This window comes from Urocampus carinirostris, chromosome 4 (genome assembly GCF_059441175.1).
Source record: "Urocampus carinirostris isolate Australia breed hairy pipefish chromosome 4, RoL_Ucar_1.0, whole genome shotgun sequence".
Classification (NCBI taxonomy): domain Eukaryota; kingdom Metazoa; phylum Chordata; class Actinopteri; order Syngnathiformes; family Syngnathidae; genus Urocampus; species Urocampus carinirostris.
In genome coordinates, this window is record NC_142352.1 from 30,883,608 (window position 1) to 30,901,758 (window position 18,151).

The 18,151-nt window shown below is 38.9% G+C and overlaps 1 protein-coding gene across 1 annotated transcript; it reads right to left on the reverse strand.

The window, feature by feature from the left end:
• Positions 1 to 778: 778 nt before the first annotated feature.
• Positions 779 to 16,063, reverse strand: ctdspl3 (CTD (carboxy-terminal domain, RNA polymerase II, polypeptide A) small phosphatase like 3). Its single transcript, XM_088334145.1, has 11 exons — positions 15,784 to 16,063; positions 12,202 to 12,307; positions 10,700 to 10,840; positions 8,504 to 8,612; positions 8,226 to 8,337; positions 7,651 to 7,737; positions 3,292 to 3,354; positions 2,310 to 2,389; positions 2,110 to 2,236; positions 1,951 to 2,046; positions 779 to 1,225 (listed from the first exon to the last, which is right to left on the reverse strand). The coding sequence occupies exons 1-11, from the start codon at positions 15,922 to 15,924 to the stop codon at positions 1,160 to 1,162; spliced, it is 1,128 nt and encodes a 375-aa protein (XP_088190271.1). The 5' UTR covers positions 15,925 to 16,063; the 3' UTR covers positions 779 to 1,159.
• Positions 16,064 to 18,151: the final 2,088 nt, after the last annotated feature.

Genomic DNA, 18,151 nt, shown 5'->3' on the forward strand with positions numbered 1-18,151 from the left:
TTTTGATATTAAAAAGAATATTATTTGAGAAATTTCTATTATTTAACATAGTGGAATCCATACATAGTAAACACTGTCTAGCATCTAGCTGCTTTGCAGTGATACTTTGGCAGATTTTTGTTTCCATTAGACAACAGTGCCATCTGTTGGTCAAATGTTACACGCTAGGGCCTTAAAAGATTTAGAACCCCAAATTGCTTTTAAAAAATGGTATTCACTTTTCTAAATTTCCAACAAACTCTAAGATGTCTCGAGGAAGGTTTTACTTGTTTGAAGTGGGGATGCCAAACCTCATGACAATATACAGATTTACAAGGCTAAGGGAAACGGTGTTCTAATAGTGATTTTGAAAACCAATAAACTGTAAAATACAAAAACATGGAAATCATACTTACTAAATGTCCCTGAACGCATCACTAGCGGACAACTGCCCTGCCCTCACGCCAATTCAACTACATTGAAATTATGAGAAACAATGAGTCTACTGGCACATTATGTATATCTAAATACACTTTTAAATCAAAAGTGAAGGAGAAGTAAAATACAGCCAAAAAAGCGGTGATTTTACCTACAGATATTACTACCACCTGCAAATATACTTTTGACTCGAATAGTAACTCTGCAGAGTAACCCCTATTTTGACTAGATGTACCTGTAATTGGATTACGTCTTTTTTCCTGTAACAAAATACAATCACATTTTCCGTATCCTAATTACCTAATGCCGTTACATGTATTCCCACTTCTGTATTTGAAAGACAATTAAAAAAAAAAGAATCTTTTTCTCCCAACGATAAGTTTAATTGTATTGTATTACATTGCATTTAGGTAAGAAACAAATACTTTATGTAAAGCAATCAATAAATACCTCAAAGATACATCTCAAGATCACAACAAAACTAAAGTCAGGGTCTCTGTCACGAGGTGGAATGATTCCATTTAAAATACGGTGCTAGACGAAGAGCGTGGTGGTAGAAATATATAATGTGTCGAACTTGTGCGTGGGCGAGATCGAGGAAGGATGATCAACAGTGTGTGTGCGCCACAACGCAACATGATGCACATTAGGTAACCTTGCTAACTTCTTAAGCACAAATGCAAACAAGAGACGAGCGGAGCTTCGGGTAAAAGGGGTGGTAGGGGTTGGCTCCCTTGTCTCATCAGTCCTCTGCCAGCAACCGGTGGAAGTGATCCTTCCTCTTCTTCAGCACCTCCCGAAAATCATCCTGAAAAACAAAAACACAAGCTTGTTCCCTTTATCTAAAGGGACAGAGTGTAGGCAGAGCTCAAGTATGAATACAAATGGAGGAGTCAAAGTTTATCTAGCTGCAACTCTTTTTTTATTCTTATTTTTTTGGCCAAAATTTTGCAGAAAAAAAAACAAAAAGACAAAAATAGAAAAAGAAAATGATTAAAAAAACTGGCGAAAATGATGAGAACTACAAAAAGAAAGTGAAAAGTTTGGGGGATAATCCACAAGGGGAACAAAATCATGAGGAAAAGAAAAAACAACAAATAAAAAGAGGAAGAAAAAAAAAATCAAAGGAAAAATGTAAAAAAGGAAAAAAGAAATCCAGAAAACTGGAGGTAAAAAAGGAGGAAAAAGAAAGGACTTAAAAGAAAAACATAAAAGCTAAAAAAAAGAATAAAGAAAAAAAAGAATAGAGGAAGAAGAATAAATGAAAATGAGTTTTTAGGTCATTTATAGGCGGTGAAAGGAATGGGTATTTTTCCAACTTTCAAGTACCTGAAACAAGGCCCCCTTGTTCATGTATATTTTGTTTAAAAGTAGATATCATTTTTTTCCTATGAATGAAACTTTTTTTAAGGCGTTAAATATTGCACTGCCCCTTCAAACTGAGACGAGGAGAGCAAAACTATCTGATCTTGGAGGAAGTAATCTCGGGGAATAAGTGGCCAACAAAAGTCGTGAATACAAAAACAGACAAACCGCTGCAGAGAGTTTCTCCATGTAGGGGATGAGTTTTAGGAGTTCTCTGTCATCTGACTCGCCAGACCAGCTCTTGATGGGGAGAGTGTTCAGCAACTGCAAAATCAATCAATTAAATACACAATCCAAAATGGCTTTGTCAATATTTCTAATACTGACCTGGTAAGGGTAGGCATGGGGAGCCTTGTCCAAAACCACAGTTTTAGCGAGATCTCTCCCCAAAATGCCGAGATCTTTGATGTAGTGGCCGAGGACACAAGCGCACTCGTTCTGATACAGACGGTGGCTGCAAAGAAACATCGGTGGACAGAGTGAGCAAACATTTCTTCCAAATAAAATGAGAAGGAAAAAAAATGTACCGAAAAAGCTTCTTTTGCGGGTCTAGGATGTCTAGAATCTTCTCTGCGTACTCCCTCTTTGAACAGGTGTAAACAAAAAGCTGCAACACACAAAACTTAAGTCAAGAGACATGAAGAAATAGACAAATCACAGAGCACAACCATTTGCTCAACGCCCCCCCCCCTACTGTTTCCAAAGTGCAACTTCAAAGGCAGTCGGCAATCAGAAAAGCAGTCAGTTGAATCAACTTTTTGGTGTGCCCTTAAAACACAGCCATCGTGGTATTTCGCTCATAACACGTGTATGAGAAATGAAGCGAACTCTTGGCTAATGTTTTGAATTTGGGATTATTTATTATTTCTAATTAGTGATTTACAATAGGGGTTTCAAGGTCAAACGGATAGAAGGTCCAAAATGGGCTACGTTGTCCTGTTGAAATATGAATATGCGCCCTGCTCTCATCTCACTTCCAGACTCAAACAGATGTGCCAAAGTCGCCCTGTATTCGGCTCTATTTCCCTGTTGAAGAAAAGCAACCCCAGCGCATGATGCTACCACCACTTTGTTCGACAGTGGGGATGGTGTTTTTTAGGATAATGTGTGGTGTTACTCTTTTGCCAAACGTCTAGAGGTATGGCTGTCAGTTATGAATAATTTTCAAAAGGGCACAAAAGATGGACCTCGATATAAAAATCCCCATTACATGACCTGTAGATAAAAGAAGCCAGTATTATTTAGGTACAGTTGCCTATATCTTAGCAGACATGGGATAAAACTCGCTTTAAAGACAAATAGCAATTTTCTATCATTCAGTAAAGTGCAAGGTGAAGAAACATAAGTGAAAACAAATATGCCATTCCTGGTTTATGATACAATAATGAAACGCAAGCTTCTCAGGGGCTGAAGAAAATCTGCTCAGGGTCGGATGTTGAAATATGTGACTTCACTTTGACCTTGAAATATGGGGTTTACATAATAAATCCAAGAACCATAGGCTCAAACCTCATATACTTTTGCCATGGACTCCAGGAACTCCTTCAGATGTGGTCTGATGGTCATGTTGACCTGTAACAAAACAAAAAAAAAACGCCTTTACTGACATAACACTGCAATCTTTAAGCTGCAGGAATCAACCACAAGCCATTCGGCTTAAATTAATCACTTTGTGAAGGCAAAACAATTTCATCATCAATGAATAGAGGGGTTTTGATAAGCCACCACACACAAGACAGGGTTCCTACAGCTGAAAGCAAGTTAAATTTAAGGCTTTAAGACTTCTTTAATGCCTTTTGAAATCAAATTTAAGAAAATGTCGACCCAAAAAAAACAAAAAAAAAACAATGACAAAAAAATCCCCATATGAATTAGAGGCAATTTTAAAGAAACATTTATTTGAATTTGTTTTTAAATCACACTTTGGTCCATTTGAAAGCTTTCCCTCTGAATAATACAATAGAATAGAATATACCTTTATTGTCATTGTTACAAAATGGGTTAACATATTGTGACAACGAAATTGGGCATGACACTCCAGGGTCACACATTCACAGTGAGGTAAAAAGCCAAAAAGATAAAGGAACAGAGAAGATAAGGTAATAAAACAAGGAGGATAAAGCTATAGTTATAATTTACATGATATTTAAACAAGAAATGTCAGCATGTAGGATGTTACATACAGTTGGTATCGTAAGGGTTGTGCAATTTTGCATTTGGTGCAAAGCAAATCTCTATAAGAATAACAGCTCTCTCCAAAGTTTTAACATGGAAAAAAATAAAAAGGATGTTTACAGTACATCATAGAATCCTCAGTCAAAACTGCCAGATAACTACTAATTCCAGAGAACTCTTCTGCTTCATTGATAAGCACTTTTATCATGAATCAAAAAAAAAGACTTACTAAATCTTTTTACTTCAAAACAAATATAAAATCCTATGTGTTCACATTTTCAAGGATCCGTGGGAAGCCTGCCTGATCATTTTTAGACAAAATACCCTCTCTCTCAACATCGACAGCTCCTTAGTGTCCCCCTCCCCCCAGGTCAAGAGTCTGGGTGTCATCCTGGATAGCATGCTTACCTTCCATACACATATCAACACCATCACCCGCACTGCTTATTTCCACCTCCGCAATATTACCAGACTCCGCCCTTCCCTCACCCCCCGCACTACTGCTATTCTCGTCCACAGTCTTGTCACATCCCGCCTTGACTACTGCAATGCTCTCCTCTTCGGCCTTCCTCAAAAGTCCCTCCATAAAATTCAGCTGGTTCAAAACGCCTCTGCTCGCATCATCACAAAAACATCTTCCCAGCAGCACATCACCCCCGTTCTCCAACAGCTACACTGGCTTCCTGTTCAGCATCGCATCAGCTACAAACTCATCTTATATACATATATGGCCATTCACAACCTGGCTCCTCCCTACCTGTCCGACCTTCTCCAGGTGCACGTCCCCACTCGCTCCCTCAGATCCTCGTCCTCCCTCCGACTGTCAGTGCCCCCTGCCCATCTGAGCACCATGGGAGCCAGAGCCTTCAGTCGCGCTGCTCCCAAGCTTTGGAACAATCTACCTCCGGACCTCCAAAACTGCACACCTCTCTCCACTTTTAAGTCCCGTCTAAAAACACACCTGTTCAGGACTGCCTACAACACATAGCTTCTCCATTTCTTATGTTTTTATGATTTTATGTCTTGTTTTTATTTATTATTTCGTTTACAACTTTTTAAATTGTATTTTTTCTTTCATTGTTTGTACAGTGTCCTTGGGTGGCCTGAAAGGCGCTTTTAAATAAAATGCATTATTATTATTATTATTATTATTATATCCACAAGGAACAAGATTTACATCAATATAGTCTTAACATATTGTACCGTTCAGCTCAGGAGGTAGAGCGATCGTTTTAGGATTAAGGGATCCCAGTTCGAATCCCGGCTTGTCTGCGTTACATGTCGAAGTGTCCTTGGGTAAGACATTGAACCCCCAATTACCCCCAATAAGCAGGTTAGCGCCTTACAAGGCTGCACAGATCACGGCCGCTATTGGGAAATGTGAAGCACAATTTAAAGCGCTTTGGGAAGTCATTGACTTGAAAAGCGCTATATAAATGCAGATCATGTCATAATCACATTTTTTAGTGGAAGTACAATGTTGGCAACAAGATTCACTTGATATAATTGGAAGTTATTTGAATGCAACAGAAACTTTTTCTTCTTTTTCTGTGTTTTTTTTACTTTTTTTTTTAATTCTATTAAAAGAAATCTCATTGTGTTTTTTTTTCCTAGCTGTTACTTTTTTTCTTTTTGTTCGCAATTTCCTTTTTTTCCTTTGTTTTTCTTTTTTCTCTGACTTTTTTCTAAATTTTTCCTTCTTTTTTCTCTCTTCCTTTTGTTTCTTTTTCTCCTTAGCTTTTCATTACTTTTTTATTTTGGTATTTTTTTTCTTTTTTGTTCTGTTTCCCCTTACTTTAAGTCATTTTGTGCATAATTTTACATAATATTTGGTCATGTTGGGATTAAAGAAGCAAAAAAAAAAAAAAACCTGAAGAGCCGTTTCGGACCCGAAAGAGCCGGTTCCTTTTAGTGAGCCGAACTGAAGAAGTCAGTTCTTGAAAAACTCTTCTGACTTTACTCAACTTTGTTCTACTTCGATCTTGACCTCAAAATACCGCATTTAGAACACAGCATCAGGGGAACCCGTGTATTTTTACCTTCATGCACTCCAACTTTGACTTAATTCGCTTCTTAATTAGCAATTTTGAGCCCTCATTTTTGTGAGCTGGCTAGATTTTCTTGTGCGGGCAGTGCGCAATTGCGCACGTGCGCAGTTTAGAAGGAACATTGGCTGTAGCTCTGAAGTAACGCGAGAGCGGCCTGGCAAAAGACCCGTCCACTTCCAAGGCACGCTCTCAAGGACATAACGCTAACGAAATAAACAAGAGCCAATCATCTGCTCACTTTAGGATCTCTCACTTGATTGACATACAGGAGAGCCAGTCTGACATCTAATCATTTCGGACACTTGGGTCAACACATGTGCGCGTACAACACGGCCAGAACGTTACGAGTTACCGAGCTGTGTATACTACACCAGCAAGCGTTATGCAGAAAAATGCTCAACATGAAAGAAATAACTAATGTGTCAACAAAGACCGCCTGTTCCATCTGCACCAGATCTCTTACGAGGTGCTATTTTGTGCGCATCTGGGCAAGGACGATTCTGTACACTTTAAGCTGTTGCTACACTGACGTGAGATGGCTGAATAGAGGGAAACCCCTAAAATTATTCAGAGGGCTCCGTTCGGAGATTAAGGACTTTTGCCGTGAGTCTTAACATGCAGAATACAACCAATTAAATGTCAGTGTCTGCTCGACATAGCATTTTTAACAGATCTGACCAACATGCTGCAAGGAAAAGACAAAAATGTGATCATTATGGTTTAAAAGAAAATAATGCAGCGTCTCTCCTCCGTGTTGGAGACAAAACCGAAGGCATTTGCGCGCTACACAAAGCAGATTGAGAACCGTCAGTTCGAAAATCGCACCGAGCGACAGCAGTAAGCCCTAAAATCGCGAAAAAGTAGTCATTAAGATGCTCTTATTTAGCTGTACAGCCGGGGTCTCCAACGTGGTGCCCGTGGACCTGTTCTGGTCAAGTCATGTTTAGTGGTATAGCCCTTAATCATAAAGAGTCTCAAAGGGCTGCACAGACCACAAATTATTGCCAACTTCTATTACAGAATATTATGACACCATCTCCTGATATTGTCAACATAAAATATAGGTTATTAATATGCTATAGAATAGAAGCGTGTATCAAACTTGGATTTAAACATTTCCACTGAGGATTGCAGATCGAATCTCAGAAGGAAAACCATTCCACAGCACCGGGGCCCGGATGGAGAACGCTCTCTAAGCTGCGGATCTCTTTTCGGCTCTTGGGATCACTAGTAGACCAGCATTTTTAGAACGAAAGGTCTTAAAAAATCCTTACCAGTGCTGAGTCATTGTGATTTTCTAATAAATTATTTTTTTGGTTGATTGAGTCTATTAAATCCTACTTCCAATAATGGTAACAACTTTGTGATAAAATGCCTAATAGACTGGGTGCCCTCTGCGCTTATTAGTAACAAAAAGTAGCTCTGAGCTTGAAAAAGGTTGGACACCTTGTGTCATTGTATGCAATATTAAGCCAATTTTATCATAGAGGCATATAATGCAGAGGCAAAAAAATTGACGATTAACAGTCTTTAAAAATTCTTAATTGTGACAGCTGTAGTTGTGTGTAAATAAATTTATAAAATTACTTTAAAAAGGTCATCAAAATGGTTCTAAAATCCATAATTGTTGTCCAGTCTTTGCTACCTTATACTGATGATCCTGAAACGCTGCGCGGAAGGTGTATTCAGCATTGTCGATCGCACTCAGGGAGCTGAACATTAAGGTTTCCTCCTGAAAGCAAAGACATTTGGCAATGGATCAATGTTTTATTTGGAAGACCGTTTCAAAAGTCTGAGTTGTATGCTATAAAATCAATGAGATTTGGATATACTTTTGAGCCTATTTGGTCAAAGGCATTTTGCGCCATATGGAGGATGACCAAGCCTAGGGGTTGGCAACACAAAATATTCAGCCATATCGGACAAAACAAAAAACACAACCTTTTGTTGGAGCTGCAAAAAAATGAAAAACGTTGTACAAACTTTATTAGGAAGGCAACACATCCTGTGTTTGTTGTGAGAATAACACACACACACAAAGAATTATTTTCCAACTTTAACCATATCCTCTTCCATTATCTAACATTTATGAAAAAGCGCCATGGATCCCCTTAGGGTGCGCCAAAAAGCCATATACGGCTCAGGAGCCACTTGTTGCTGATCCCCCTGGCCTAAAAACACAAGGAAATGCTGGACTGGACCTCAGAGGGTGGAACTCACCAGGTCAACAACAAGCGTTCCTTCTGGGGTGCTCCTGGTCTTTGGGGGGATATCAGGCATTCTGGGCTGAGAATGCTGGGACTGCGATGGCAGGTTTTTGATGAAAGTAAAGCTGAGGGGGAAAAGGTTAAAAAAACAAGAGCTTTTTTTGTTAAATATTAAGACGGTTCGAGTGATGTTTAGATACAGACATTGTAAAAGTAAAATGGATGAGACTTCACATTGTCATCTACAAATGAGGACGTGCTAAATAAGAAAAGGCGGAGCTCAACACTCACGGATTGAAGATTTGGTTGTCCTCGTCTTCCTCCAGAAGATCAATGGAACCATAACCAAACACTCCTATTTCTGGGCTCATCGACATGTTGCTTCCTGGACTCTGGAAATCTCAATTATTTAAAAAAAATATATATATTAATATATAAATATATATAAATATATATTAATATATAAATATATATAAATATATATTAATATATAAATATATATAAATATATATTAATATATATATATATATATATATATATTAATATATATATATATATATATTAATATATATATATATATATATATATATATATATTAATATATATATATATATTAATATATATATATATATATATATATTAATATATATATATATATATATATATATATATTAATATATATATATATATATATTAATATATATATATATATATATTAATATATATATATATATATATATATATATATATATATATATATATATATATATATTAATATATAATATATGAGTGTTTTGCTGTATTAATAATAATAATGCGGCAGAGAACCATAGCGTATGCTCAACAGAACTGTATTAAACTGATGCGCGTGTGACATTACGTCACACACCGCAACACTGCCGCTGGGGCATACCGTTGCACGAAGGGGAAGTTTCACACTCGCTCACGGGCGGCAGTATGACAGTGGCTTAGCCTAGACAATGCCATCGGGTGTAATCCGGCGGATATATTAACAAAACTTGGACTTAAGATCTGATCAAAGACACTCCTGCCATATAGTGGTGATCTATCATACTGAAATAATTTGCTGAGGCTTGATAATTACTAAACAGAGGCGCCAAAGCCTTTAGAAAACCTTTTGTTTTTTTAAATACAGTGGAACCTCGGTTTTCGAACGCCTCTCAGTTCGAACAAATCGATTCTCGACCAAAAATCGAGAAATTCTTGCTTCGCTTTTCGTTCAGAAAAATCGGAGTTCGAATGCCGGTACGCTAGGGTGAGATGCTGAGCGGCGTACGGGTGTAGATTGCCCCCACCCCTCGTGAAGAACTGTTATGACGTGCGCACGCACTTCTTTTTGCTTTAAATAGCGGTGAACGGAGTGTTTCAGCCCCTAATTATGCCTCTGAAGAAGGTCGGTGCAAGCAGCAAAGTTGCTACAGGCGAAAAAAGAAGGGTAGTGCGTACAACTATTGCATTTAAGAAATTATAGCAAAATATGAAGAAGGTGTGCGAGTTTCCCTTCTTTCGAGGGAATAGAGCATGGCTTCTGCAGATCACCACAAAGGTAAGAAATCCTATTCATAATTCTTTTCTTTATCCTTTAACCGCTCACCACTTTTTGTGGAGACCCGGATGCTAAATGACGTGTAAACGACCTGATTTTTTTTTTGTTGTACACGTTCATGTTAGCGTAATCTTTCGTACAGAAGATTACGCTAACGCACGATTAGCCTGGGTTAGCTTCATGTTTACGTTCATGGTAAACATTCAGGGTGTTGGAACGGATTAAAATGATTTTACATTACTTTTAATGGGAAAATCGGTTTTCAAACAAGGTTCTGGAACGGATTATGGTCGAGAACCGAGGTTCCACTGTATACACATTTTTACATTTTGGCACTCAGGAACAATGCTTCTGAAAACATATATATTATGACACTGAAGGAGTTAATCATAATTTGTGCATTATACTTGAATAAATATAGTTAAATACACAAAGAAATGTTTGTAACATTTAAAGTATGAAATATAATTCACCCTATTTCAGCTCAGAATAGCACCAGAGAAGTGGCATTGTGCAGGAAAAAAAAAAAAATCACCCAAATCTGATCTGCACAATCTGATGCAAAGTAAGGACACCTTATTTTAGCGCCTCAACTTGTCAGGTTTTACGTTTTGACATCGCTTTCTTATAGTTGAGACTTACCAGTTCATTGCTTGACAAAATTGATGAAAGCAAAAACACAACGTACTACAGACATATTCATAGGTTGCATCACTCCTGAGTGCTCTAAATTCCGTGCAGCATTGAATGGCCAAGCAATATCTGCAGCTAGTAATGGCCAAGCGGGACATGTCATTGCGTAAACACATGACGAGTCCAGGTGTCTTGAGCTCCACAGAACTCTGAGGACTTACTCACTGAATCGTTTGAATCCAGATTCAGAACTACTGGACTAGAAGGAAGAAGGGTCTTCTACTTACTCTCTTTGCTAGGTGTGAGGAATCGGACGACAGGGCTATAGATCCTTCTGGACGCTGAATTGTGAGGAGAGGCAGAGTTCATCTCAGACAGAACGTGCTTGCGGCGCAAGATGGACTTGAGTGGAGTCTTGAAGTCGGACTCTAGAGGACCGGTACAAAAAAGTCAAAACCTATCTCGATCGTAATTAGGCCAGCATCTGTATATTCTAAATATTCAGAGATGGGATATTTGAGTTTTTGCCATAATCAGAAAAACAAACCTTTATATTACGGTTGATTTATAATGAATCACGAATGTATGAAATTTTGTTTTTTACTTGCATTAAAAAAAAGAACTTTCACTTCACAATACCCAATTTTTCTTATAAAAGTCCTGTATATGTGGATTCAAATTGATCATTTTCACCATGGGAAATGAGGGCTGTCACGAATATGACATATTCGTCTCATCACAAATACTTTTGATATTCACCAATATTTTTCACAGTCACAATTAGTCTTTTTACGTTATTATGTACCAGTTTTCGTTTTCAAAGACCAGGAACTTAATGCAAAGAAGAGATATGTATCTGTTGCTGTTCGCTGCATTGACTTTAAATAGGTTGAAATCTTAAAACTTGAAGCGAAGCAAAGGGTCATTTATCTGCTCCGCTGCTGTATTCACTTTAAGTGTGTATGCTGAAATTAGAGGTTTCCCGTCTGTGCATCTCATTTTTGCACTTTATAACTGAAAAGTAGAGTAAAAAGAACTTACAACCCGTTATTCCACCTGTGCATTGCTCCTCAAAAGGTTTTAACCTAACGGGCTGCACTGTTCCGGGTTGTTTTAATGAAAAGAACTGAATGTTAAGCTGATAATGATTATTATTTGTTGCCTTAATTTCTTGACCAATAAATTGCTCTTCTTTATTAGGGTGTACAATATATGTAATGTGAATCTCATATGATAACAGTAGCATATAATGCAGAAGGGCAAAAATATACATGTGTCAATGGTGATTAGTTGTTTGACAAAGAGTGGCGGTTCGACAATAAATTGAGCCCCAGATGTCTTGATAGGTTTCTTTCTATCTGTTTATTTTCCACTCGTCTTGAACCTAAACAGATGACGCGCACATTTATAATAAAAAATATTATTCTTTTTGGAAGTACTTGTGCCACCCCCAAGTGTCATAGTAAAAACGACGCCCCGGTTTTCGGCCCGCCTCGCGCACGCCTAAGACCGCCACTGGTGACAATAATTGTTTCCAGAAATTCCCAATTGTGAAAGCCTTAATGGAAACAAAATAAAATGGAGATATCCCAGGAAAAAAGCAACAATCAATACACTGGAGGCTTGTTTAAAAAGTGTGCTCAAGTTATTTCTTTGCTACAAGTCAACAGATCTTCGTAGGACCAAAAAAAATCACCAATTAAAAAAAAAATCAGCAGGCACAGCAATATGCGAAATTAGTCGTAACAGTTGACTATTCCCTTCCCGTCAATGTACCCGGTAAAATTACCTGGTTCTTTGGCAACCCGAGCCATGGCTCGCTTCCTAGGCCGCCCTCGGGGGAGCATGCGTCTGGTCATCATTGGAATATCTTCAGCATCAGATGTCACTTGAACCTTGAAAGCAAAAGATAATTGCTGGCCACTAGCAGATAAATTATTTAAAACGGTAAACGTGTCTTAACTTGCATAATTAGTTTTCATAAGACAAGACCAAGATTTATGACAGGTTTGACCAAGAAGAGAAAACTAGACTAAGTAAAAAATTGAATACAAGCACAAGTAGCCCGTTACAATAACAGATTTTTGATGGTCAAAAATTCTGCAAAAAATTTCGGAGTTCGATCCTAATCAAAACATCAATGAAACCATTTCTAAAATGGACAGACATTTAGTTTTACAGGGATGAAATGAAATGATCTGCATTTATGTAGCGCTTTTCAAGTCAAGACTTCCCAAAGCGCTGTACATTGTGCTTCACATTTCCCAATAGCGGCCGTGCAGCCATGCAAGGCGCTAAACTGCATATTGGGGGTATTAGGGGTTCAGTGTCTTACCCAAGGACACTTCGACATGTAACACGGAGGAGCCGGGATTCGAACTGCGATCTCTTGATCCCAAAAGCGCTCTACCTCCTGAGCCACTGCCGCGATAGAACCTTCAACAAGATACCTCTTTTCACATCAGCGGTTCTGTATGCTTGCGGCCAGCTTAAGACCCTCTTCTCCATTGCAATATTTGAGCGCTATAAGTATCTAACGCAGTGGTTTGCAATCAGCAGGGTGCAGACCGGTACCAGGCCACCAAGAAAGAAAAGTATAAGCGTTTTAAAACATTGTGGAAAGCTCTAAAACCAGCAACATCTGGAAAAAATAAATAAATACAGCCATCTCTTTCGGTGTTCATTTTACCTCTGAAAAATGATGGGTCCCGAGGATTCGCATGCTCAAAAATCTATGGGTCCCCAAAATTTAGTGTTATCGGGGTTGAAAATTTAAATCTGCGACAAATATATAATATAAATTTATGTATTCATTCAGTTTCAATCATCACAGTTTATTGGTAATACAAATCAGTTATCACTTCAGATTTTTCAGTTCACAACAATATTGTACATTATACAAAATAATATTGCTTAAATATTAATCTATATATCCATGCAGTTTTAATCATCAGTTAATTGGTAATACAAAGCAGTTATCACGTCGGAATTTTCAGTTCATATTTTTTTTGTGGTCTGCTGTCCCGTCACAGTTGTAATGCCTTCTCAAGGTCCAATCCATAATCATCCTCCTCAGAGCGTAACCAATATAATTTAGTCCATTTTGGCAGAAAAGTCCTTTTCTTGCTAGGAGTTTTCTTTTGTTTATTTTCTTTCGTCGAATGATTCGCTTCAACACACGTGTTTTCCTGCCTCCGCGATCTTCCGAAGAATTTCTCCACCGTTTTTTCGTGCCGGAATTATGGCCGTTGTTATCAGTTTCTGCATTATGTTTCAACTTATAATTGACACTGAAGGAATTACCAATTTTGTGTTGATGTTCACCTAATACTAACGTTTTTTTTCGGAGGCAGACTTAGCCTTCACCTTCCCTCAACGACAAGCACCACAACAATGACGTAATCTCGGAGCAACGAGATCTCGTTTGCCGAGATCGGCGTGCAGATGAAAACTTGAACCGCAAGACCAAAACAACAATTGCGGATCAGCCTGACGAAAAGTTTGGAGTGTGGTAAATCTTTGTTTGAAAAAAAAAAGTAATCAGATAATAATGACAATTTTGTGTCAAAAAAGTTGCGTCCTGGGGACGCACGTTGACTTGATACTATGCGTCCCCAGCAAAAATGATGCGTCTAGAACGCAGGGACGCGGGCAAACGAGAACACTGCTCTTTCCCTTTTGATGCACAGGAACTGGTAACCTAAAAACCAAGATGGTTTAGAGATCCATGAATTGACTCACCGATGAGCGAGACATGCCTACCAAGTTTACATGAACCATTTATCATTTACAACATAATTCGTTCAAGCCACATTTACCAGGCCTTGCTTAACAACAATATTGGCAAGTATTCTTCTTTTTCTCCATCTACCCTGGTCATATCCCTCGAGAGGGGTGACCGACAGCAAAACAGACACATAAAATAAAAATAAAAAAGAAAATTTAAAAAAAAAAGGGGAAAAGTAGCAAAAAACACACAACATTTTTTGTACCATGGCCAACCCAAACGCCCAAACAAGTTAAGCACCTCAGCACCCAAGTTGGTCATGCTTTCGTCCCCCCAGATGAAACGGGACACAAGAAAGCGGCCATGACACTCGGGTCAGGGTGAGACAACACTATCTTCTGTTCAACAGCTGGGCCCGACAGATTTCACAGGTTTACCCCTGCCGCATCATACAGGTGCCCTGCCCATGCCTTAGATTTATTCTTACTTAAAGCTAAATACAGTCAGTAACTATGGAGGTGCAATTGTACTCGTTTATGTATTATTTATTATCCGTGATTTAAACCTGTGGTTTTTGAACACAAGGTAAATTGTCAAACCTGTTATCGGCCCAGGCTTACTTGTTGCCACACAAACCACACACACACACACACACACACACACACACACACACACACACACACACCTACTTTACAGTCTCTATTATCAATGCTTCACCCCCTTTTTGGAAAGTTATGAACAGTGGGAAGAGATTTGGCCGTGCCCTTCATTGTGGAGTGGCTTGGGTGAGGACCGTGATGATGGGGTGGCCATTTTAATAAACAGCCCTCGACTCATCATAAAGGGTAGCACTGTGATGAACGAAGGACGCGCAATCTTATTGTGGAAGTTGAACTACTCCCTGCTGGAGGATGAAGCCTTGGCCGCGCAATACAGGGAGCGGTACAAAGACTGGCAGACCCTTCAAGGCTGTTGTTTTTGGACTCTTCATATGCCGGCCGTGGTTTTTGAACTGTGTACTTTATGTTGTTAAATTGAGCACTTTTTGCAATTGGGAGATGGAATAAGAGCTTGCTCTGTCCACTCCACGCATCGGCCCGGCATTCGCACTGATCGCTGCTTGGCCCTGTGGCTAGGACCTTGACCCAGCCTCTCGGCTGAGAGCAAGTGTACCGGCCTCTTGGCTTTGAAGTGTTTCATGATTTGACCGATAACAGGTAATGGATAATTGATAAAGAATATAGAACAATAAACCTCTACAAACCTCATATTGTTAGAATATGATATAATGAAATTGTGAATGTGTTTAATTGCTGTTAAAAGTGTCAATAAAATTGTTCAAACCAAAAAACCTACACACACACACACTCCTCCGTGTTATATGTCGGTCGTTGGTTGGCTTGCATGGCTGACGCTGCTATACATGCCTGTCAACCTGTACGGTTTTGCCGTACAAAGTACGTTTATTATGCATTTTAAGACGTGTACGACGTACGAGAATATCTGTACTGAAAAACGCAAATTTGTCAATAAGCTCAGTTTAAACGATGTGGCATAAATTTTGAAGGCGCAAGGCTTACTTTAGTGGTAAACATTAGGCCGAGGGCACAAATCAGGGTGACTTAAGTTGAGAATCTAATTTACCTTTTCTTGGTGTAATACAGTTTCTGGTACGGATGGACGAGTTCTTCTCGGCGTCGGTGTGGCTTTCTTTCCGGTCGAACGACGGCTTTTCGTCGGTGTCTCATAGTCGGGAGCCACGACTCTCTGTGATCTGAGCATCATTTTATTAACTTTCGTAATATAAATTGCTCAGTGCGAAAATGTGATCAGTCATAACGCCTGTTCAATGTTTTGCTATACTTTAGCTCCGCCTCGCAAATCCCCACTTCCTCTCGAATCGTGCACTCCTTTCTGCGCGTTTAAATACGAGGAGATGCGATTGATTTCTCTGCTCTGTCGGGATCATTGGGCGGTGCTTGTGTCGTTAATATTATACTTCAGGAAGGCAGGCGAAACAAATCATACTCACCGACATTACCATTTATCGTGAAATTGACAATCAATTGTTTTTAAATTGAAATAAAATATTTACTCAAAACTAATATTTTAATCTACAGCTGCTTTATTTTGAAAGGAGACTCGTGATCCTACCGCTCCAACTGATCGCAATAGCTCTGGTAAATGTTTACCACTTCCGTGTACTGTAACTCGTACACGTTTCAAAGCAGTCATGTTTTATTTGTTTTAGTATTTTTGATTTCATTTTAATTTGCTATATTGACCAAACACAGAAACATTTCGATACCAACATCTTACCACAGTTTTGCGTAGACGTTGCATTCAATTTGTACAATCAATCGAAATACCGATAAAGAAAACAATTAAAAAATAAAATAAAAAAGTCAAGTCATGATTATTTGTATAGCCCTTAATCACAAGGAGTCTTAAAGGGCGACACAGACTATTGCAAACTACAGACTATTATTCGCAGATATTTAGCTGGGGACCAGGAGAAGATGGGCAGTGACTGGCCATCGCTGCAGGTGTTGTGCCCAAATCCGACTCCCATGCAAAATCCTCTCCCCCTCGCGTGAACGCGCATTCTGCTGCGCTTTGGGCACAACATCAGCCCGCCAACTTGAGGGCGTTGTGGTTCAGGGTCGAAACGCCCAGTGACGGTTGGACACCACCTGATGACATCTTCTCCTGGGTAAAAGCTACATTCACTTTTTTGAGTGACTGTTAAGAGTGGCACTATTTTGTGTATGTTATAATAAAAATAATTACACCATCCCCTGATCTGAAACCTACAGGAGGGCAAGAGAAAACAGAAAAACCTCAACATGAGGAAAATTAAGAAACCTTGAGAAGGGACTACACATGATGTAATCCCTCTTCCTGGATGACCAGGTTGCAGTGGATGTTGGGAGGGCATCAACAAAAAATACTTAGATATTGACAACAAGAAATAAAGGTACCGTATTTTCCGCACTATAGGGCGAACCGGGTTATGGGGCGCACCCCCCAAAAAATAGTTTTTGGTCCTATATGTAACAGAGTTGAAATTTGATTGTTTTGAATGTTTTTTTGAATTCTCACAAAATCTGTGTTTTTGTTGTATTACTGTTAATATTCCGGTACCTCATTCAGTTGTTAAGTCATGGGCGTCTGCGACTGTTTTTTTCGTTTGGCACTTTATGGGCTTCAGCGCTTGCCGTAGCTTAAGTGAGTTTGGAAGCGTTGAAGGTAAGATGTGCCCAATATCAGTTGGATAAAAAAAATGCATATTTTGCTAGACATTTGAGCTGCTTTCGAAATTATTTTTGTATATAAAGATATATAAGTTGTTCTAAATGATGTATATTAAAAAAACACTAAATAAGAAGTTAAGCAATACAGCTTGAAATGAAGATGCAACGTGTTTTGATGCAAACACGCCACGAGGTGCGGCCTTTTGAGTGATGACCCGTTCTTTTGTATGTTTAATGTTTTAGATAATTGCAGTCGTGAACAGAGGCCCCTGACTTTTGTATTGTTTTGTTTATTGAATGCAGGTACGTGTGAAAGTTATGTTCATTGTTATTATCGAAGTTTCATTATTAATGTGCTCGCATGTTGTCTGCTTGCTGTAGCTTAAGTGAGTTTGTAAGCGTTGAAGATAATTGCAGTCGTGAACAGAGGCCCCTGACTTTTGTATTGTTTTGTTTATTGAATGCAGGCAATAAACCCAGAGATTGTGAAACCTTGTGTCGTGCATGAAAGAGGGTCGCTACATATATCTTCCATACATAAGGCGCACCGGATTATAAGGCACTACAATGGGAACGTCGACAAAACAGTCAGATAGTTCAGTCAAACTTATTACCCCCTTAACATTCCAAAAGCTTGCAAAGACGCAAATACGTGTCGAGAACACGTGCGGATGCGGTGTCCGTACGATATCACTCAAATGCATCGTTCCAAATATCATTCGGAAGGTTAAAGTCTTGGGATTCAAGAAATGCCAACC